General features: G+C 51.3%; 1 protein-coding gene across 1 annotated transcript; it reads left to right on the plus strand.

Moving 5' to 3' along the window:
* Nucleotides 1-778: 778 nt before the first annotated feature.
* LOC144153278 (uncharacterized) lies at nucleotides 779-17,441 on the plus strand. Its single transcript, XM_077684929.1, has 5 exons — nucleotides 779-901; nucleotides 7,217-7,318; nucleotides 10,520-10,875; nucleotides 13,767-15,094; nucleotides 17,416-17,441. Exons 1-5 carry the CDS (start codon nucleotides 779-781, stop codon nucleotides 17,439-17,441), a joined length of 1,935 nt encoding a protein of 644 aa, XP_077541055.1.
* Nucleotides 17,442-24,370: the final 6,929 nt, after the last annotated feature.

The raw sequence follows: 24,370 nt of genomic DNA on the forward strand, positions 1-24,370 counted from the left end.
GATGACGAGACTAGGAGCGCAGAAAGCACAGTTCTGTGTTCCGTCTTCTTCCTTACTTTTTCTGCGCTGTTCAAGCATGAAAGCCTACCTCCCGGTGATAACAAAAATAAGCTGCCTAAAAAGAGCTGCTGATGCTGCACTGAAATAATTAAGACGATGATATTTACTGTCGTTGCAATTGTGCGATGGCAAAGTGGCACACGCTTCCTGTTACCTAGACGCAACTAGGAATAGGAAGCCAGCAACTATCATGTTTATCATTCTGACTGAGCTGTGCTGTGGGTAATTTGGCAATGCAGCTGCCGAACCTTACCAGGAGCAGTTTGTTAAGCAGTTGCGTGCGGCTATGACTGATGTACCTATATCTGCCTCCAATGATTTTAGAAGCCAAAGTATTGTCCAGTTTAGGCAATTTTTGTGCAGGACCTAATAAAGCGGAATGGCCCAGAGAAGCTTGACGTTGTTGCTGGTGGATTTGCTGGTCCACCTGCATAAGTGAGTAATGGAAAGAGGGGTCACTGACCAAATCAATAAAACAAAATGACGTTTCTCTCTGGAAATCTCAGTGCTCCCGCAAAGCCGCAAGTTTTATCGACTTGCTCAGCGCTCGGTGACACGTGTTTCAATTACTAAATTTTGGAACGAAATTAAGATTGGCGCTCTATGAAACTATTGCCGCCTTGCATAAAGACGCACCGTCGGGATCGGAACAGAAGATTGCCCGCCTCGGCAGTTTTGCTTCGCTGTAGCAGAAACAGGGCAAATAAAGCTTCGTACGATGCGTTTCGCTGTGCAGGAGGTCGCCGGATCTCCAAAGGCTCACACGGCAGCCCCGTCTCCGGCACCATCCTCCAAGATCCCGTCCGACATCCGCAAGAAAGTCATGAGGAAGAAAATGTCGGTAAGGGTTGCGAAGCTGCAGGCGAACGAAAAAATCTGCAAACCCTCCGAACACGTACGAACAGTGCACTCCGTGGGTCTCTGTTTGTGATCAAGGCGAATTTGTGGGCACGTTGATATTGCATCGAAGACGTCTAAAGCGCATAAAACTAACCCAAGGAGGAAGGAGGACGACAGCGCTAACCAAAGACGGAGGAGGATGACAGCGCTTGTCCTTGTCGTCCTCCTGCGTCCTTGGTCTATGTTTCCGCGCTTTTCACCGTCTACGATCCCTAGTAGTAATCTACCCCAGCCTTCCGTCAGATTGTTATAAATGGCCTGCAATTTTGTCAGCCAATCAAATGAGAGAAGTTTAGCCACCTTTTAATGCGGCGGCGTTTAGAGAAGCCCAAGAAGAGGAGTTGGAGACATGGAGTATGACATTTATCGCGGCAGTTGCGAACATGTGCGTGAATTCGCACTTGGGTGTCTTGAATGCCTTTAATCAAAGGAACACGCCGCAGTGGAGTGTAATGCGGCACGCATTAGTCAGTGCCGATGACGTTGCAGTTAACTGACGGTTCCCCAATTGTCCTCGAACACGCAGCCTCTCGCATGTCGCCTGTTTATGACCAAAATAAGCTCGCCGTCATTCCACTCAGTTAATGATGGCTACCAACGCCGCGGTGAGAAAACCTGTAAATACTTCATCCCATCCGTCTTTGTCATTTAGTAACGACGGTCACAATGGCTTTGTTGTCGCAGTGTTATACGCCGAGTACAACTGCAGACACATTCTTGGATGATGTTTAAATCGATTCATGTACGCCGCTGACTGATGGGTTGGGCCCAATCGCTGTGATATTGCTAGCCACACATTTCTCCTGCACAAAACGCGTACACCACCCCCTTTTCGCTCCGGACACATCCACATTGAAATCACTGACCACGACCACAGGGTTGGTTTCACCTCAACTGACCCACGGGTGGAGGGAGGACACGAAAGCACTTGTTAATTCAGCGTTCCGAATGCGAAATCAATGATGTTCAATTAAACGTCACAAACGCTTTGCTTATGGCAAGCGTTCTCCAAGGACTTCGTCTGCCTGCCGATTTGCATCGCGTTTCGCGCTTCAAAAACTCGCGCCCCCCTGCTCCGCCAAAGCTGAGAGGCAGGTGTACTGGCGCCCCCCTAGCGGACAAAAACTGAACTTCGGTATACATTTGCTTAATCAAACAACTCTTGTGAAATAAGTATGCTTTTAAATGCAGAGCTTTTCAGTAACTCACGATGTCACCCGCGTTGGCGTCCGTAGTCCACGTCCGCATCGCTCCCCCTACACTATATAAATACTTGCCGGCGCCAGGTTTCGATCCTACGACTCTGCGGGCGGAACGCAAGGTGCACGGTCCTCTACCAACTGAGCCACAAAGTCGGCACAGAACGGAAGGTTACGAACGTGCCTTATATCCTTGACTCATTCAACCGTCGGCCAGAGGTGCGCCCTCTCCCCCGCGTCCTCCTCGCCTTCTCTCCGCTCGCAACGCCCTCTCTCGCCGCGTTCGGTTCGGGCGCACAACAGGTGGGGACGTGCGCAACACCCTCTCTCGCCGCGTTAGGTTCGCGCGCAAGAACAGGTGGGGCGCTCGCATCGCGCTCTCTCGCCGCGGTCGGTTCGCGCTTAAACCACATATGTCGTTCGCGCGCGCTGCGGTCGCTAACATCTGTGGCGTGATCGTGACGTCAGCATCACGCGTTCGCGTGGTGGCGATTTCGGCGCTATAACACTCTCTCGCGAGGGGCATTGGATTGGATTCGATTGGATTGGCTTGGATTGGCTTGGATTTGGATTGGATTGGATTAAAGTGGATTGTGTTGGATTGTGTTGCGTCATAGCTTTTTTATGACTTACAGCAGCAGCCACAAGCATTTGAGTATTACTTCCACTTCCTGCCTAGAGATGACAGACTAGTCAACTTGTCGTGCTTGCCCGAGAGCAGTGGGAGGGCGCAACCGATGCCGGGGTTTTGATACATGGGGCCTATGGGGAGTTTCGCAACCGGTATATATCCAGTAACTCTGGAAAAAAATTGTATGGAGCGCAGGCGTTCCCCAGAGGACTCCTGTTGCAGCCAGCGACACCTAATTCACCCGATTACTTTTTATGCTGTTTTATGTTGTGGGGATCCTGACGCCCAGGCCATTGCGCGAAGAGGGCCCAGAGTTGAGAAAGGGCGCGCAGACACCCCGCAGAGAGGGGCAGGCGCTTTTCGCGAACTCCATGCCGCCGGAAAGCGGACGGGCCTCGGCCGTAAAACCAGGGGGAAGAAATGCCCCGTTGCACGGAGGTCGTATTCAGCCGGAAAGAGCTAGTAGCCGGCCAGCAGAATGACCCGTTTTGTCGCCGGATTTGCGACGGTCTCTGGGAGACAATTTTTTTTTTCAATTTCGATTTTTTTTAGACGCCGAGACGTAGCTTGTCCTGCTGCGGGCGTGCGCCGAGATGCTACTTGTCTTGTAGCAGGCGCGGGAGGGGGCTGAAGTCAGCGTGTGTCGCCGACGCCCCAGGGGACTCATTTCTGCTGGACGGTGAAGGACTCGTGCTTAACTACATGGCCACCGATGATGAGGTAATTGAACCATTGAATGTGGTAACCCCCCCAAGTCTGAGTTGCGCACTGCTGCGCTAAGCTCATGACGAACCATTCGCCGGGCATTTAGGCGGCTCCAAAGTTTTGGTAAACTGAGTCGCTCCGTGACCTGGCCCGGGACGAGGCGAGACATTTTCGCTGTTGCCGATCCTGCCATGTCTGTCAAACGGCGAGGGCGCACGGTGGGAAGCCGCCTGGAATTGTGAAGCCATTTGACAGTATGCGTCCTTGGCAGGTAGTCGCTTGCGACTTGAAGGGACCTTTGCCCAGAAGCAAGCAGAGCTTTACTTACGTGGTGTCACGGGCTGACCATTTGGCGCTAGAGCACAGTGGCTCTGCGCGGTGATAACAAGGCACCCACGTTGATCCAGGCTTTTCTCGGCCAGCTCATCAATATAACGTCACGATGAGGTCACCTCAGTAATCATAGCACACTAAAGGGCAGGTACCTTAGCCGCCCGTGCTGACCACTTCTTTCAGTCTCAGTCAGCGCGGCCGCCCTGGCCGCCCCAGCCCATTGAGTGTGGTCAGTTTCCGCTACCCTCCAGCAAGTTGTAAGCAAATGTTTCTTTTGTTTGGTTTGTGGGAGTGTGCATGTTGCGGGGCGTTGTTTGTCTTATCGTGTTTCACCTTATGCCTGCTGAGGTCGAGTGGTGTATTTGGTACCCGTTGGTTTGGGTGACTATTTTGTGCGCGCGCTTTAGCGCACTGCACTGCAGGATGGAGTTGTGTTGACCATTTGTGCCATAGCGTAGCGTGAAGGCATTTTTTTTTTTGCTTTTTTATATCGTTCTGTATGCTCCGAGTGTTTGGCCTTGCTGAAGGCAATAAGTGTTACTTTTTTTGTGCAGGATGCAAAGTAGTGTTTCTTTTCTGTGTTTTTTTTTTGTTATTTGTTTGGGTACAGGAAAGCTCTTTTGTCTATGCATGTAGGACGAAGTATGTTCTATGGTTCTTTTTATTTACTTCTAAGTAGCAGCGAAAAGGGCGAGCTTTCTTTTGGAATTGCTCCTTCGGGGCGTACGGTGTTGGCTGGAGAGCGAGGGTGAGAGGAAGTGGAAGCTCGGTCGGTCTTCGAGGACATCCCCCTGCTCCTCGCGCCCGGGGTTCGAGAAGTAATGGGCTTGTTTTGAAAGTGTCCGATTTCGGCCGTCCGCGGCCCCGGTGTTCGGGGCGAGCAGCGCGTACTGGAGGCCGTTGCGTGAACTGTGTGCAGTTGGGAGAGCAGGCCAGACTTTGGGGGACCATATACTCAATGCCAACGGGAGGTTGTGTTTTCCTGGAAAACGCGGGCCGGACATACGCTACGAGTGGGGCGCAGCGCGTTGTGGCGAAGGAACTTGGCCCCGGTGGCACGAACACTGTGACACGCATGTTGTGCGGGTATTCGTGAGTGCGTGTGGTGTGTGCTTCTGCCGGCTTCAGCGAACCCCAAGGTGCCTTCCGCGAGTGGTTTTTGCTTCGCCCGGTGCGCCCGCCGTCACGTGGTGTCTCGTCGGTGTGGTGGAGGGTCCGCAGGTGCCCGCTTCTTGAACTCTGCGATTCGTGAACTTGACCGGGCCCTGGACAGCTGCGCTGATTCGGGGGACCAACAATATGTACCCCCCCTGTGCACCGCCTGCGGCAGGCGAACGTAGCCGGGCTGCCCTGCGCCGACGAGAACGGGACTGGCGGCCAGTTGCGAGCTGCGGAAGAGGTGCCCTCTCCAGATGTGGACAATGTGGTGCCATATCGGAACTGCAAGATGCGTCATCGGCACCACGGCTGTCGTCCGGCAGCTGCCTCGCTCGCGCTGGGCGGCAGCCACCACCAGCGACGGGTCATCGCTCTTTGGCGGGGCACTCATCGGGTGCCACGCGAGGTCTACACCTGAGCAGCGCCCTCGCGGTCATCATACCTGCCGGCTGGCTGCTCAGGCCGCATTTCCTCTTGGCTGGTACTCCCCTTCACGGAGCTGCTGTCTCGACGCTACGGTGAGGTCGTTCCGGCACTGGCGCCCACCATCTTCCTTTCTTGACTGACCACAACGGACGTTTCCCCTAAAAAACTTTCGTGCTCCCAACCGCAGAACTTTGCACAAGCCCCGCGGAATTGAGTCTCCTGAATCTGTATAAATATTATTTTCGTAGCTCAGCGTAGTTTCTAGCATGCCTGTGCCTTCTCTTTTGCGCTAATTCTTTGTCGTCGTAGTGTGTTTCTTTCGTTTTTTTGTAATCCTATGTTGCATAGTGTCGTCCTGCATGTATATATTATTACACTTATTGTTATTATTATAGTATCGCATTCATTGTAATTGTATATTTCAATAGCTTCATTTTCTGCGTGCACATGGAACCGATTACTTTGTATTATGTCTCTCAGTGTCGCGTGTAGTTTGCTGTATGTATCATTCGTGCTGGATGGGGTAGTGTTGGTAGAGCTTGTAAACCTTTTGAATGGGCTGGGGACTGAGACCTCCGTGTGCATGCATTCTTTTCTACTCTTCGCCGTCTTTTGCATGCCTGGGCGATGGCCGGTCAACTCTTCTCAGACCGGCGAGGGCATTTAAGGAGAGGGGAGTGTGGGGATCCTGACGCCCAGGCCATTGCGCGATCACTGGTTTTGTGCCATCACGCGGCGCTTTTCCCCTCTCTCCTCCAAAATTCCGGCTCGTCTTGGCGCCACTGCGTAGAGCCGAGCCGTCTCTCAAACTCTTGCGTGAGGTGAAGCCTGCAGAGACCGTTGCGGCGATAAAACACTCACGCAGCGGGCGCTCCGCCTTGGTAGCGGAGCTAACCTCACCTCATTGGTCCGTTTGAACTATGCCCGAACCCGACTCTCGCCGGGGACGCGAACGCGCGCCCTGCGCGGGGGTTCGTTCGGGGAGACGCTTCCAGGACGCCGAAGGCATTGGCCGAAGGTATGTGACGCTTTCTTTACCAGCCGGCGGCAACTCTGTTGCGCCGGCGAAAGCCCACCAGCCCTTCCGGCTGCGGCCCGTGCCCAAGGCTGCTCCTGTTGTCCCTACGCTTGCATATAGTAAGGCCGTACCTACCACTCGACGAAGACGCCGTGCGGTACGCGCCTGTGAGCGAATGGGCCCCGTCTCCCTCGCTGCTGCGAGCCGATCTGGCCAGCACGGCGATGCGCGCGCGCACAACGTGCGCGCACCCCGGAATTTGCCCTGACAGAAGAGCCCACTGGCTCTGCGCCGACGAAACGTGCGCACTTGCGCGTGGCGCCCCATCGCCCCTTTCACCTAACAGGAAGTACGTACCTGTACTGTAAATTGTGTAATTGGGACTGTAAAATATGTGACTAGAATGTTAGTATAAAATAAACGTCTTCCCTCCGTACCCTGGGCATATTCCTTTGTCGCCCCTTTCTCCACCTGCCCAACAGAGGCGGTGTAAAGTTGGCGCGACGGCGTTTCAGTATCGTGAGCGTGCTCAAATAGCTCGAACCCGCGGTGGTTCCTCGCAGTGTGCATGAATGTCTGCCTTGTGCAAAGCTAGCGTTATGCATATTGTGAGGTAGAGAGACCACAATGTTTATTGTTTAAAAATGTAGGGGAATTTTTCTACAAGCTTTTTTTTACCCGGCAAAAACAGACTCTCGCACCAATTTTGTTTTGTGTTTCTGAAAGGAAAGCTTCCAATTTCAGTGCGTGAATTTTAAGTGGAACGATTCGTGCTGCGCATTTCAGATCTTCTCAAATTTCCTGAAAGTGGTTAAATCCTCCCCACCTCCAAAGGTCCACGTCATGCCCGAAGCTGAGAAAGCAACGAAGACGCCCAATCAAGGCAAGGTAAGATATACATTTTGAGACCGCCTACGTAGTGCAGCGATGCGAGGAACCGAGTGCTGTTAGAATACCAATATTGCACGAAACTTTCATGGATGAAACCATGGTGGTTGAAGCGTTTTCGAGCAAATACAAGTTTTAACTATCTAAGTTATCTGCGTGTGTTTATCCCGGAAATCCCCCTCGCGAGGGGCACGATCAAATGCAGAGCATTTCCGCGGGGTGCGCGCCTGCAAGTCGTATAGATTACGTATTGGTTGTTGTTGTTGTTGTAATTGTTGTCTTCCAGCGTAGACATTGTCGATGAAGTCGATGGTGAAACGTGAAACGTGCCGTGAACCCCCTGCCGCGGCTATGACGCAACGTGGAGCGGCTATGACGCAACACAATCCAACACAACCCACTTTAATCCAATCCAAATCCAAACCAATCCAATGCCCCTCGCGAGAGAGTGTTATAGCGCCGAAATCGCGCCACCACACGAACGCGTGATGTTGACGTCACGATCACGCCACAGATGTTAGCGACCGGAGAGCGCACGAACGACATATGTGGTTTAAGCGCGAACCGACCGCGACGAGAGAGCGCGATGCGAGCGCCCCCACCTGTCCTTGCGCGCGAACCGAACGCGGCGAGAGAGGGTGTTGCGAGCGCAGAGAAGGCGAGGAGGACGCGGGGGAGAGGGCGCACCTGTGGCCGACGGTTGAATGAGTCAATGATATAAGGCGCGTTCGTAACCTTCTACTCTGTGTCGGCTTTGTGGCGCTGTGGTTAGAGCGGCGTGCACCTTGCGTTCCGCCCGCAGAGTCGTGGGATCGAAACCTGGCGGCGGTAAGTATTATATCCTTATATAGTGTAGGGGGAGCGGTGCGGACTACGGACGCCAACGCGGGTGACATCGTGAGTTACTGAAATGCTCTGCATTTAAAATATACAGCAAACAGGGGCACATATACCTTGCGATCCCTTCGAGTCAGTATCTTTGAGGAGGTGAATATTTTTATTTTTAGTGTATAAAATTGGCACAGAAAGAACAAGAAGTAAAAAGAAGGGGAAAAAACTTGTCATTTATTTTGGTGTTCTGGCCCATGTACACAGTTTTGAGGCAAGTTCAGTAGGAAGATGAAACGGTAATGAGAGCTTCGGTACTTCTATTTATTCGATGGAGGGCTTAGATACAGGAAAGATGCCTCAGTATGTTTGAGGACGGTATAAAAAATAAACTGCACCTCATATTCTCAGTCAAATTTGAATTCCAACCGCGTAATAAAGTGGATCTTTCAGGTGCGACTTTTAGTATCCGCCCACCCCCCGCGTGACCCTAAAAGACATTTCCGCAAATCGCATAGATCATACTTGTTATGGTTTCAAAATCCGCGAGTATTTAATTTCGCGCAGTGGGCAGCAGAACGCTTTGCAAAAGCACAGCTAGGCGCACGGCTCATGATACCGTCTCTTTCCACGCGCACTTTCGGCTGCGAGCCAATCATGAAATTCATAAATTGTGCCAGCTCTGTACAGCCACCAAGGCTATTTATGTCGCAAGACTATGCCTGTGCTACACGGCAACTCTCAATTGACAATTGAACGCTCACTTACATGTCCGTCCTGTGTACTTACAATTGAGCATTCGATTGACAATTGCTTAAAAGGCCCTGTAGGACACCTATAACTCATCCGGAAGGCGGAACACTTAGGGGCTCGTATGCCCCCAATTATCGCTTTGCGGTGACATCAGTTAGGAGGCAACTACCCTGTAGCAATTAAAATCAAACCCAAGAACGACATAGAAGTGCCCCAATGCGTAAAGTTTGAAAGTGACAGCAACAGGTTTTTCGTATACTTGACCCCACTAAAGGAAAAAGTGCAGACGATTTTCGTCCTCAATTGGCCCAGCCTGCTGCAAGTAAAACTTCCTCTCGGTAGCGGGTTCGATTCCCGGCCGTGGCGACCGCTTTTCTGGTGGAGGCGAAAAGCGAAAACGCGTTTGTCTCGAGATTTTGGCGCACCTTAAAACTCCCCAGGTGGTCAAAACTAATCCGGAGCCCTCCACTACACCGCTCGCCCCATCTAGCGTCAGCGCGTTAAACCTCATAATCAATCAATCAATCAATCAATCAATCAATCAATCAATCAATCAATCAATCAATCAATCAATCAATCAATCAATCAACCAAAACTTCCTCTCGTTTTTCGACTCAAATGAGGGCGGTGGGGTCTGGTGAGAAAATCGGCCAGTTGCATTCCCAATGCATTGAAAGCGTAGGCAAACCATGAGGGGAGAAAAGGTTGCAGAGGTTGGGAATCGGAGGGGAGGGGCAGATTCCATTAAGCGGGATTCACACCACGGAGAAACCCTCTCGTGGAGGCGGACGGATATGTGACGTCAACAGCACGTGACCGGATTATCCGGCCTGGCGGTGCATACACACGTGCGGAGCTACGCGGAGTGACTTGCAGACGACAGCGCCGAGGAACAGGTTCCATTCCCCGCCGAGGGCCACCGCCGTCGAGCGAAAACATGCGGAAGCATTTTCTTTCGCGCAGCCACCGCAGGCTATCCCCACCGGGGGGGGGGGGGGGGGGGGGGGAGCCTAAAACCGGTCACGTGAGCGGGTCCCGCGGGCCAAAAAGAGAGGGTTTCTCCGTCGTGTGAATCCCGTTTTAGGGGGAAGTAGGAGTTACAGGGGGTCAGGAAGAATGAACGGGTGAGACAGAAAGAGGAGTGCAGCCAAAGGGAGGGGCGTATTAGGGGGGAGTGTGCGAGAGGAGATCTGGGGAGTGGGAAAGGGGAAGAGAGAGTAGGGGGGGGGGAGATATAGGTAGTGCGAAGAGGAGGGGAGGGAAGGAGGGGAAGATATAAGGGAGGGAAGAGCAGCACTATAGTGAGGGGTAGTGAAAACGGCAGGAGAGAGGCCATTTGAAGCGGAGGAAGCGTCTCTGGCAGGGACGGCGGAATTGATATTTTCTTTCGCCACCATTTGGCCCGGGACAAGCAGATACAGGGCCGATTTTTCCGGCAACAGCCATTTTAATTCCAACCACACTTTGAAGCGGGGAGATCTATAACCACCTGCAATCTATAACCTGCAATCAGCATTACAGGAATGCACGTGATTAGGCCTTAAGAGAGAATTCCTTCTTCGAGAGAACCCAATGCGTGCGCGCTACTGTTTTTTTTTTCCCGAGCAGCGTCCATTGCAGCATCTGGACGCCAAGGGTCTCGAAGAGCTCCTGTTGGACGCCCAGTCTCCCCATCCGGGCTCCTCTGGGCAGCAGTCCGTAGCGGGCATCGCTGCCCCGGCAATGGATCGCGCTTGGGTGCGTTGGAGCGTCGTCCTCTTCGCGGTGATCGCCCTGTCTGCCGTGGCCACCGCGGTCTTGCTGCTGCGTCGCTACGAAGTCCCGCCATGCGAGACCTACGTGTGCCGATACTACGCCGGGCTGCTGGAATCCACGCTTAGCAAAGTGGCGCAGCCCTGTGACGACTTCCACAAATACGTCTGCGAGGGCTGGGAGCGCGAGCACTCGTTGTCTGTGAGGGAAACCATGCTCGATCGGTAGGTTGGCTTTCCTTTGTTGCAGACATGCATGCCAGAAAAAAAAAAACTCATCCCGAGGGACCATTCAGACACCTTGCGTGTGCGTTATGCGACAGACGTATCAGTTGTATCAGTATACATAGCGCGTCTTTAGGAATAGGCTATGAGCTTTCGATGGCCGCCGTCACCGTCCCTTGCCCATTTCCTCGAGTGGGTATGGGCGAATTGTAGGTGGGTATGTGGGCGTCTTTGGAAACTTCCAAGTAATGAATTTTACGCTGCCTCTGTCGCTAAATAAAGGTATACACGGAATGCGGGCTGCCGGTGCGGACTTGGCGCAGAGACGTAAGAAGACTTAAACTTGGGGACTTGTTAAGCATCTCGAAAAAAGGAAAAAAAACTGAAGCTGGCCCGGCTAGCAGCCATAGAAAAAGTATTCACAGGAGCAACATATAGAAATAGGAAATGAGGGCCTCGAATTATCGGGCAAACAGCGGTGGAAGATATCCAAGTAAGCTCAAAGTTAGAGCAGTGGATTTGGGCTAGACGTGCAATACGGTCAACTAACATCCGGCGGAACTGCCAGGGTTAGCGGCTGGGCTACCAAGAGACAACACTAGAAGTAGAATACCAGTAACTCGATGGAGGGATGAAACGGGAGATTTGGTGGCAAAGTATAGACTCTGGCAACGCGGGATAGGTGTTGGTCTTCATCCTGCAGTGGACATAGATTAGCTTATGATGATGATGATGATGATGATGTGAGGGTCGCGACTGGAAGGCAATTTCTGAATCCACCATGAGCTTCTGATAGCAGTTGTCATCGTCACTGGTCAACCCCTTAAGCGCTATTCACACGACGGACGAGGAGGCCCGCAGAGGCATGCGGGTATGTGACGTCAACACAGCGCCACCAGATGATCCGGGTCTACGGCGCATCCACACGTGCGGAGCGACTAGCAGACGACAGCGCGGAGGAAGCGAGGCGGCTCTCGACAGGCACACATCGAGACACCCTAGCTCTCGATCGCCCACAGCGCCCCAAACGCAAAGGCACCCTTCTCGGGCGCAAGCACGTGACACTTCTACACGTGTCGATCACGCAGCGTCGAGAAAGCCGCCCTCGCACCTCGCACAACGTGAAACCCCGTTGCCGCAGTGCCAAAAATAGATTCCATTGCCCGCGACGGGCCGCCGCCGTCGAGCGAAAACATGCGGAGGCATTTTCGTTCACGGAGCACGCGTCGGCCTTCCCACCCAAGGGGCGGAGCCTAGACCTAATCATGTGAGCGGGCTCCGGGGTCCAGAAAGACGGATTTTTACGTCGTGTGAACGGTGCTTTAGGGGTCAGGTTGTTAGGCCGATTAGCAGCCTCTGCGGTAGGTAGGCTCGACGTTCAGCCTAACGGCATGTCACGCATTGTCAAATTCATTGTAGGCGAAGCGCGGGTACCGGTTGAAGACGTTATACCTCAAACCCTACTGTTAGGCCTGACGGGGACATCAGGCCATACCCGCGTTCGCAACCACATGACGCTGCCTAGCCGTGGGGACGTCAGCCAGGCGCGTACCCTAGTTCGTAACCATGCCTCCCGTGTTCGCATCCAATGGGATGATAATTCCGGGCGCCACGTTTACGTCTCAGCCGACTGGATTCTCGCAGACTCGTCTACACCACGAACAACGCCGCAGCCTCGTTTTCGCTGAAAAGGCCATGTAGGGCTATCGCCTTAAAAAGAAGAGCCGACGTGTAGCATCCGCAAAACCAACACTGCTTTTTCCAAAAGGGACGGGAGCTGTCGTCCTCTGTCTTTTCTGCCCGTCGCTGCCTCAGGGGGAAAGTTCAATGCCCTTCCACACTGTGAAGGATGACCAGCGAATTTGGGCATTTTCGAAGGAGGGCACGAAACAAACCGCGTTTGTCATTCAGCGTACTTCGGAGTTAATTAGCCGAATGCAACTTGGAAGAACAATAGTTTTGTTCTAGCGGACAAACATGGTGCTGTCACATTTTCCTACGTATATTATAAGAACCCATGTATTTAGAACAGACTGGAATTTCGCTGTGAACTACGTTACTATGAAAAGTAGATGCGACTCGGCGTAATATTAGAATCGTTTCATCGGCCAACTCTCATATAACCTGTTCAGGTATAGTTTTGATATAACAGGCTTAAACCCGTTTCCCGTAACTGCGGTTCCCCCGTAGACGACTATGTAATCACAGCAAACAAGAATTCTGTATTGTAACTTCACTATACGGACCCCGTAACTGTCAGCACTGCTGTCACTTGACCAGCCAGCAGCTTGAGTCAAGTGACAGGACGTGTACAGTAGCTTCAGCATGGTTAATCTGATTAATATAGTTGCGGCGTTGCTATGATTCAGAAATGCATTAGACGCAGAACAGTTTTGTGTGTCTTTTCAGAACGAGTCATTAGTGTAGTAGTGAAATCTCAATGCCCGCAAAGTTGTTTTTTATAAGGAACTTTATTGGGCGGCGAAAGTCGCACCTGGAGCGTTACAAGACGAAATCACGGGTTTTCTATCTGAATCCATATTGAAATTCTTCGTATTGAAGATGAGCCAGTAAACAAAAAGCCAGCGACGGTGTCACACAAGCCGTGACACGGCTCCTTACCCAAAAGTCTGGGAAGCATTCCATAGTGTGATACGTTCCATAGCACGGGCTATGTAACTCGGCAGTGGCGATAGGTGCAATAATGACAGGCAAGTGCGATGATGACACTTGGCTGTCGGCTAACGGGTACCCGAATGGCGTAGAATCCTGCCTTGGGCATTAAAGAACCGCGTGTATTGTGTCTTAACGTTTGTGCATTTCCGTGCACTATACCGCTGAACGCATGGCTAGTACGGCCACTTACCGTTTTAAATATTTGATCTTCCCAGATTCGTCGAAAAGGTTCTGACGAAGGCAAGACAAAGCGTACCACCGGAAACTAATCAGACTGCGGTGCAGAAAGCAGCAGCCTTCTACGTGTCTTGTGAGAGCGCCTACAGTGGACAAGCGAACGTATTCGATACGGTCAAGGATGACCTCGTGAAATACGGCGTGTTTTGGCCAGAAATCCGGAATTCGTCCAACCTGATTCAGATTCTCTTTGCCCTCTCAGCTGCCTGGAACTGGGGGACCATTGTTGAGGTGCAGATGATACGCAGCGGGCATTTCACCATCATCCCCACCCCTTTCTACCGGGGCACCTTGCAGAGGCGAGAAGACATGCTGAGGAGCTCGCAGAACTCCGGGAGGGACTTCTACCGCGAGTACTTTGTCGAAATGGTGACAGAGTTCCGACGTAACAGCAGCGGTGAAGAGCTTTCTTACGAGCAACTTCGCGCGCTCGAGAACCAAGTGATACCGAGAATTCTTGGCCCATTTAGGGCGAGTAACTTCACCACCATTAGGAACAAGAGCCTAGGTGACATGTTGAATATCACTGGAATAGACACCAGCAAGGTTATCTGGGAGAATAGCATACAGAAGTACTTTAACTATACGCCGGGCTCCCCGTACGTGTTCACGGTCATAAACGTCGAGTTCTTCAGATCCTTTATTAACCTGATCGCAGAAGTGGGAGAGCCCGAAATATCATACTACATTGGCTGGGCGATAGCGCAGCCCGCGTCACTACTGTCCGAAGCCAAACTGATAAAGTACTATTATATGACCGACGCTAAGGCTCGGGAAGGACAGCTGCGTTTTTGCTCTGGCGCCACCCACCGTTACATCGGCCTGCCTTTCTACGCCTCCTACATGCGGGACCAGATCTCGCCCGACGAGATCCATGAGACATCGTTTCTTGTACAGCGCCTGCGAAAGTCGCTCGTGCAGGCCATGGAAAACTCCCCTACGCCATGGAACCAGCTGGCTACGGCTCTTTATACGCCGAAAGAAATGGCAGAAGCAGAAAGCTCAGAATTTCGGCTCTTCTCTGACGCCGCTGAAGAGCCTTTGAATGCACGGTACGCCAAATTTCCGGATATGGGCACCTCGGTGTTCTCCAACATGGAACGGGCAACCAAAGGGCGACGCCTGACGACCGAGAACACGCTGATGGAGGGATTTCGGATCAAACAGGACGCTCGCGTGTACTACCTCAGCGACCAGGGATTCGTGTTCCTCCCGATCGCGTTCGAGCTGCCGCTCTACCAAAAGGGGTCGCCGTACGCCGTGAAATTCGGTGCCCTGGGTGGAGAGATTGCGGACGCCTTCGCTGGTGAGCTCCTTCGGGGGACTGAAGCCTTAGCCAAAAGTAGTGGCGCTAAAATGAACCTAAGCGCCTCGTGCCTACCAGAACAAGTCCGTGCAAGAGAGACCAGGGAGGGCGCACTTCAACTCGCCCTAAAAGCACTGTCACTGCAGACTTTGTATAGGAACTTCATTGATGTCAACGACGCCCCCTTGCGATTGAGGCTTGGGCCTCGGAAGTTGCTTTCAGAAGAGCAAGTGTTCTTTGTGGTAGGGTGTTACATGCAGTGTGGATCGCCTAGCGCCGAGACCAGGTGCAACGACCTGCCTAAATCGTTTCGGGGCTTTGGGAGAGCATTTGGTTGCGCTCGCAAAGACGCCATGTTCTCCGACAGAGACTGTGATTTTACATAATCATCGTAGCTCGTAGAACAGCGACTTATTGCCTACATCGATCACTAGGTCTGCAATATTGAACATCGACCGTGAGTTATATTATACAACCACACAAACACGCGTTAATATTTAATATTAATGAGCGTGTATAAATTTTTATTTCCCATCGTTTAAGCAAGATTTATTTATTATTATAACTTGGTGGAACGGGACAGGCATCTTTCTGTGTGAGCTCTAGAAGGTCTCAATGGGCGGTGTGTTTAAAAATAAAGCACGTTTTTGCTCGATGGCCGCGCATAACCATGTGTTTGTAAATGCTGTACGAAAATCGGTATTAAGCTGGTGCTTGCCATTTCTTTCACAGATATTTTTACTGTTCATCTCTTTTAGCATTATTAATCAGTCAACCCCGGGCAAAGAAAAATAATTGTACTACAAACCTTTCCAAGATGCTTTGCCAAATAGGGTGAGAGGCAAGAAGCTTTACTTCCGCTCGTTACCGTTAGGGGAGAGAAACATACGTAACCGGGAAATTTTGCCGTGACGAGAAGAGCTGTCGTCGAGATTAAGATCTAGCTGCCACACTCACGGCTAACACGGCCACCATTAACACGAACTTCACTACTAACACGACGCAGCCAGATATATAAAATTCAGACGTGGATTCTTGCCGCACCTCACACGATTCCTAATTCAGGAATATAATTGGTAGCTCAGATTGTCCGCACTGGGCGAATACAAAAGGTACCGCATAATTTGGACTTTCTCGTCTGCGAGCGTCACGAAAGCTCGGAGGTTCTGCAGCAAGCCGGGAAATTGCATAGGAATGCACTGAGAGCGCGCGCGCGCGCGACAGAGAGAGAGAGAGAGAGAGAGAGAGAGAGAGAGAGAGAGAGAGAGAGAGAGAGAGAGAGAGAGAGAGAGAGAGAGAGAGAGAGAGAGAGAGAGAGAGAGAGAGAGAGAGAGAGAGAGAGAGAGGAGAGAGCAGAGAGAGAGAGAGACAGAGAGACAGAGAGAGAGAGAGAGAGAGAGAGAGAGAGAGAGAGAGGAGTAAATCTTCTATATTGAGCAGAGCCTTGTGGGCGTTGGGCTTCGTTACAGCTGGCCATGCGCCGTCCTGGATGCTACCGCTCTTTCAACAAAGAGGAGCTGATTGCAAAAGCGTTCTCTCTACTCGGTTATCTGTAGTTCAAATCAAATGAAATTATGTTTATCTAACATCGTTCTCCGCGATGTTGGGAGCATGGACAAAAACCCTCCACAGCTAGGTCGGCTTGACCGGCCTCCGCACCCCCTCGGGAAACTAAAAAGAACGTAAAGTCAACCAATATTGACTATGCAGCAGCGGGGTCCGCGGCACATCCTTATATAGCGGTAATAATTGAAAAAGAACACACACAAAAGAAAGGAAGAAAAAAAAACGAAACAATTTGCCGCGGCTTAGCTCGGCTATGCCAGCATATCCGTAGCGTGAGGAAAGGTTCAGCTGGTTATTCTGAGGTTTCCTTGTTGTCTAGGATGAGCTGATTATCATGCTTATGCTGCTAAAACGATTTCCAATCCACTCCAATCCAGTCCAGTCTGGTCAAGTCCAGTCCAGTCACTGCTACCCGGGCATGCGCAGCACAGCTCTCCAGGAGTCACGCGAAACGCCCATCTAGCGGCTCCGGCGCACCATCAGACTTTGCTACTGCGCAACGGAGGCGCACAGCTGGGTACGCGCCGGCGCCAGTGCGTCTGCCGCGGCTATGACGTCACTCCTCTAGAATGCGCAGATCGGCGAATGTGCAGACCCAATTCTACACACCCGAACTACAATTGGATTGGGTTTCCAATTCAATCCAATAATATCCAATTTAATCCAATCCAATCCAATCCAATGCTCATCGCGCTTGCCTAGCTAGGTCCTTCCAGGTCCACGCGAAACTTCTCAACCTCGGCCACACGTCACAGCCTCCGACGGCGACGAAGCTCTGTGAGGCGCGCAGCCTCCGCTTCGCTGCACAGAGCACCCACGTGACATGTTTGATGTCATTGCGCGCAATTCTTTTTGAGCGGCTTCTAAAAGGAGCCTACCTTTCGGGCTCAGTGGCCTTCATGTAGAGTACTGAGTACTGGCGTCGGCGGCTTGGGTTGAAGCCACAGGAGGTCTATCTCTTAGTTTATTTTAAATGCGATAGTCTTTCTTGGGCTACTTAAACCGAGAAATTTTGGTCTGTCTGTCGGTCTGTCTGTCGGTCGGTCGGTCTGTCTGTCTGTCTGTCTCTAACTCGATTCAGCCACCCGGCCAAATAAAATTGATATTGCGCAATAGTCTTATATACTCATGTAAACGTCTAAGCCCGGTTTATATGTTCATACTTGTCAACTTCGTTGAACAAAAACAAGACATTACGCAAATATAAGACAGGAAATTAGTACACAAGGGATATTTACAGTGTTCTTTTATTTAAAAATTCATGGATGCTTGGTTTTTCTTTAACAAATGATATTCTACATCTACTGCAGAAAACCGCCGCCTGCTGGCGGCATATGAAAAATCACGCGGCAACAGCAACTATAGGTTCCACATTCTGCTTGGAACGCACGTGAAGCACGGCCACGCGGTTCTACAAACCTTGTAGTCAGCCGCCTCCATTCACGCGCGTCTCCGCCGTACTTCAGCGCTGGCATCGAGGAACCCGGCCTGTAGCAGTGGAACGCGGTAAATTCAAATCGCCTTGCGCAAACCTTGGGATAAGCGCGACGGTACAGGAACAGCATGAGTGGTGAGCGGGAAAGCAAAGGGGGGCATTTCCTCGGCAAATGCCTACAAAGACTATCGTGGTGCGCCCTTTACAAGTGGCACAGTTTTTTTTTTTCCCTCGTAGTTCTTTCCCAACGTCTACGAACCTTGCTCAAGCTTGAACAGCTGTGCTGGTTAATAATTATGCCAATTCATAATATTTTTAACATCGTGTGGTACAAAATATCCCCCCACTTGTTAAACGTGTTCAGTAGCCCCGCGAGATTGCATCCGGGTGGCCCCAATTCCTCGCAATATGCACACCAACTACCACCTCGGCAGCCGGAGTGCTCGTGCTCGAGCCCTTACTGCGCAATATGGGAACGACCGCCCCAGCGCCCTATACACAGATGCTACCCCTTATTCTGGGCGAGCCGGCCACGTAGCCTGCGTAATTACACATGCAGGTCAATGCATCAATACCACCACTACTACCACAACCTCAATCGATGTCGCTTAAGTAATAGTTATGGCCCTGGCCGCCACTTCTGGCCCAGAACCAGTTACTATCCGCACCGATTCACAGACAGCCTGCCGTAACTACCAGATCAGCCCCATTTCATTATCAGTCCCACTCCTTTTCAAAACCACTCGACAACCGCTGATATCCGCGTCGTCTGGGCTCCTGGACACGCCGCCATCCCCGGCAAGGAGAGAGAAGGCTCTTTATTGGAGAAAGCCGAGATTCCTCCCGGAATTTCGACACCGACTTGCTACTCGGCGGGGGAAGGGGGAAAGGGAGAAAGAAAGTGCCCGGCAAGGAAGCGGCTCATGCCGTTGCTCGCGATTTCATACACCGATCCATTACCGATGGTGGCCAATTTCTACCCCCTCAAGATCGACCCCACCACTGAGCGGCTACACAGATTCTCTACCATTACAAACACCCGATCTTTATCAGTTGGTATCCTGCAAACGTGGGACCGCTCGACCCGGAGGGGCGGATCCGTAACCGGAACGAGGAGGTTGACCGCGCAGCGCGAGGACTTACCGCGCGACGCACACCAGCCAACACTCGGACCGCAATCGGAACAGCCAACTGCGAGTCGAATTAAGAGAGCGAACCAGCACCACTGGAGACGTACGCAGACATCCTGAGATGGTACCGCCACAACAGGCAGCGACTCCCTGCCCCACACCCGCAACTAACGCGCCGCGAAGGCGTGCTATACCGCCAGCTACAGACGGACTCGATCCTGACACCCATGCTCGCCAGATACATCTGCCCAACGCTATACAACACCGACCGTTGCATCATCTGCAAGACTGCCCCCGCTACGACAGCGCACATCCTCAACGATTGCACTCACCTACAAACACACTCTGAAGCACAAGAATTGCCACCAAAAGTGCGAGAATCCATCACCTCCTCAGACTACAACACACAACTCCAGGCCATCCGGCAGGTGGAGGAAGCCCTGACCCGACAGCGGGAAGAACCTGCGGTGGCGCAAGCCATTACGGGATCGACCCGCCCGGGATCGGGGCCGACCCCCACGGCCTAATTCACTCTGCCGGACACGCAATAAAGTCTCTCTCTCTCTCTCTCACAAACAAACTCGCCGTCGCCTCCCACCACCACACTGGCGCCTCTCCAGAGAGGAAGCTACAATTTGGCGGCCGCTACAGACGAATACTTACTCGCATCCCACCCGCCTCCACCTCGTCTGCCACCCAACAACCTTCTCCCTGTGCTTACTGTGCCCAGCCTGGCACCCTTTACCACATTATATGGGAGTACCGACGTACTCTAGACTTGCCCCCACGTCCCAACCCTATCTTCGAACACTGAAGGTATCCCCTGGCCAGCACAGACCGGGATATCCAGCTCAAACTGGTGGTCCGAGCGCGGACGGCCAGCCGAAGTCAAGTCATCCCGGACTAGGGATGCGTTCCACAGGGCGAGGCCCATACCTATGCCTCTGCTAGATAAATAAAAATATTTATTCTCTCTTTCTCTCTCAGTAAACCGGTGTAACGAGTATAAAATACCTCAAAAGTTGGACGTCTTTTACACCCTTTTCAGTAGTTGGCAGTTATTCAACACCCTCATTTGGAGTTTTACACCCTTGTGGGAAGAAGCGCATTAACACCCTTCTCGGTAGGCGTTTCGATGGTGTGGAATAAGTGTTTGGTATTTAATTAAATTCTATGACTTATTGATCACAGTAACTACCTCACGAATAAAACTTTTTTTGCAAATCCACATGCAGACTTATATATGCTCACATTACAATGCACATATTTAAAATTAGCAATAAAATATGTGATTTTTCCGAAAAGCCCACGGACACCTTGGGAAGACTTTTCTCTGCTCGCTATAAAAGCAATAATAGCAGATGTATTTCTAAGTACGTATGTACTGGCTGTACCCATGCATCCTGTTGGTTCTCTCGCTGAATTCATTTGCGGTCCAAGTGTGACTTGTACGTGCTAAATATACCTGCATGTCATACCGCGCGCTCAGCGGATCCACATTGTCATGCGTATAGATGCGCTGTCCATGCCATTATTTTAGTGAGTTAAGTAACCTTACACCCTCTTTTTAGGGCGTTCCCAAGAGCGTTCTTTTTTCATCCTTGCATCTTTTGTTAGCCAAAACAACTTTTAAAGGCGTGCGTCATGGTGCAAGACACCATTTCCGGCCACAAATGGTGTAAAAAAGTTTAACGCGCAATACTGCCGACCCTCGAGCTTGGTGGGGCCCGCAAGGGGCCCGCAAGAGCTGTGCCCTCTAAATTTTGCGTTTATATGGCTGCTTGGATTTCTTCTTGCTGTTTACGCGTAATTTGTATTAAGTGCGAATGCACTTCTTAAGCGACCCTGAACCTGCGTCCACCGGCGATGTCCGCATAGAATACCCACGTGGGGGATTGGCCAGGAATCTCCTCGTCTTCCTTGGCAACGGGGGGAGATGGGCGCGCGCTGCCTGGCCGCTGACATGGCACATACCCACGTGGGGGATTGGCCAGGAATCGGGCGTGAGAAGGGCTAATGCACCCGCTTAAAGGAGTACTGACACGAAACTTCAAAGTTGAGATCCGCTCTAGCAATCAAGTACAACGACAACACAAATAGGTGTCTGTGAATAAATGCATCTTTCTTTCTTTGTAGTTGTGTGTGTGTGTGTGTGATCTCTCTTTCGCGAACATTACCGAACCGCGCAAATTCAAATCGTGCATTCGCACTTTCACATTCTTCCCCTCGGGGAAATGCGGGGAATTTTATATGTCCAGAACTCTCCACGAGGATACTGAAGATATAGAGGTTTTCATGTTGCATCATATATGCTATATTACGGATTGCGCAGGCAAGTTAACTATCTTATTATGTTCGTTATTGATGTGTTCGCTTGTATTTGCGCGCGTTGACTTTTGTAGCGTGGGCTACACTGGCCGAGGTTGAGCAGCTTCGCGTGGCTCCTCGAGAGCTGTGCTGTGCATGCGCGAGGAGCAGTGACGTTTCACGGCGCACAGCTGGCGCGCCAGAGCCGCCACCGCCGCCGCGACTGGATTGGATTGTATTGGATTGGATTAGATTGGATAAAATTGGATTGGATTGGATAGAATTCGATTGTAAATCGTTTTAGCAGCAGTAAGCATGATAATAAGCCAATCCTAGACAACTAGGAAACCTATGAATAACCAGCTGAACCTTAGCTCACGGTACGTATATCCTGGCATAGCCGAGCTAAGCCACTGCAAATTTTTTGCCGCATCCTGTGGTCGGTTTCTACAAAATGCAGGGAATCAGACACATGTCGAGTCTTTCAAATAGGTAGAAGAACGTACCGCAGATGCTCTAAGCTAGGGATCTCAAACACGCGGCCTCCAGGCTTCGTGCGGCAGCGCACCTTTCGATTGCGGCCTGGCCCGCTCATAAGTGTTTTGGTTCATTTACTTTTACTTGTTTTTTTTTTTTAAAGCGACTGCATGAGTGCGCGTTTTACCAGCATAGTCAAGGACGCAAATGGCCAGAGACTGCTCGAGTACGCGTTGATGCCATCTTTCACGGCTTCACGTTATCACAGTAGACGAACGCTCTTGCGCTCGAAGGCCACTCAATTCAGGTATCGTGAAGAAAGGTGCGCAATGGTCGCAAGCAACCGCGACTTCTGAATCGGACACATGTGGTATATTTACAAGATGTGGGAAAAGACTTGCTTCTTTCCCCTTTGTTTTAAACTTTTACGCTTCCTCGGCCCTTGCGGGACTAGATTTCGGGAATTTGGCCCGCTCACTGATGTGAGTCTGAGACCCCTGGTCTAGGCGGCAAGAAGTAAGCATAGGTGGCCCAGCTGGTAAAATATGGAGCGAGAGGGGGTGCTCGAACCTGTCCGCCCTTTTGTAGGCTCCGGACAGCGATCAAGGCCAACTTCGTGATGACAACAGCGCAAGAGAAGACGAAGACTAAAAAATGGGCAAGCACAGACACGGTGCTCACTCGCAACAGAATTTTAACTGAGTCGTGTCTGTGTTTGCCCTTTTTTAAGTGCGAATGCACTTCTTAAGCGACCCTGAATCACGCGTCCACCACCGTCCGTCCGTCCGCACCACATACCCACTTAGGGCGATTGGCCAAGAAGAGTTCCTAATTTCTTTAGCACATACCCACTTAGGGCGATTGGCCAAGAATCGGGCGTGAGAAGGGCTGATGCACCCGCTTAAAGGAGCCATGAAGAGAAAACACAAGTTTGGTTCATTCAAAAGATTGTCTCGTTAGAATCATACTGACACCACTCTTAACGTAAACTTCGCTCAAATAAGCTAAATAATTAGGAAAAACGGGAATGGTCATGCGACCCACCAGCTCATTTCCCGCAACAGAACCTGTGATGTCACATGGGCTAAGCTCTGCGATTGGCGGAGGCTGGCAGAAGCAGACGCAAATTAGGTAGAGCTTACAAACTAGACGAACGAGCGATTTGCGCTTAAATTTAGGGCACATTCTTTACAAAGCAATAGGAATGATGGGACAAACAGTGGAAGTTACGAAAGCACATGTAAACATAGAAGTACTGATGCGTTCTGCTGTTCGTACTGCGCACAGCATGCTTGGTTTAGCCAGCTGCACAGCACTACGGGGCTTGGGGTTGTCTCAGACGACACTGGCCGATTGACGCAAGCAACGGTGTCTTATGTGACCCCATTTGTCGAGAGAGCACTGTTTCAGGGAACGAATATTTTCTCCCAGAACAAAAACAAGCCAGGTTTAAATGCGGGCAAAAACAAACCAAACGCTTGCCACGGTATGGTGGCGCCATCTAGGTTACGGAACGTAAAGAAACGCGGGAACAAACCAACACCGCTACAGGGTGGAGACAACCTTTGAACGGTCCCGTGCCGCCGCAATTGGGCCAACGGGCTCAACGCGTTATTCTTTTCGTTTCCCACGAGACCTAGCAACGCGAAACAGACAATATGATTCAAACTTCTTCAGTAAACCGCGTTGCGGCGATAATTTTAGCGCGGTTTTGACACAATGACTTGCTTCGGCGACGAGCGAGCAACCGAACATGGCGGCGCCAGCGTTACGTGTCTCTACCCAGTACGGCGGATGCGTGAATGAAGGTACTCTAGGCTGCAGAGCGGTCGGTTCCGGTGATGTCACTTGGGACCACGAAAACGCACGATTGAGCGGGAAAATCAAAATTTTAACCTAAATTGTTTAATTTCTCAGTGAATAAAGCACCGTTTGTATCCGGACAAGCGCTGGGGGCACTATAAAACACGAAATCTTTCGAAAAAAACCAACTTGCATTTTCTCTTCATGGCTCCTTTAAAGGAGTACTGACACGAAATTTCAAAGCTGAGATCCGCTCTAGCAATCAAGTACAACGACAACACAAATAGGTGTCTGTGCATGGCACATACCCACGTGGGGGATTGGCCAGGAGTCGGGCGTGAGAAGGGCTAATGCACCCGCTTAAAGGAGTACTGACACGAAATTTCAAAGCTGAGATCCGCTCTAGCAATCAAGTACAACGACAACACAAATACGTGTCTGTGAATAAATGCATCTTTCTTTCTTTGTAGTTGTGTGTGTGTGTGTGATCGCTCTTTCGCGAACATTACCGAACCGCGCAAATTCAACTCCTGCATTCGCACTTTCACATTCTTCCCC

This window comes from Haemaphysalis longicornis, unplaced genomic scaffold (assembly GCF_048455015.1).
Source record: "Haemaphysalis longicornis isolate Haplotype H1 unplaced genomic scaffold, Haemaphysalis longicornis Haplotype H1 scaffold_9, whole genome shotgun sequence".
Lineage (NCBI taxonomy): Eukaryota > Metazoa > Arthropoda > Arachnida > Ixodida > Ixodidae > Haemaphysalis > Haemaphysalis longicornis.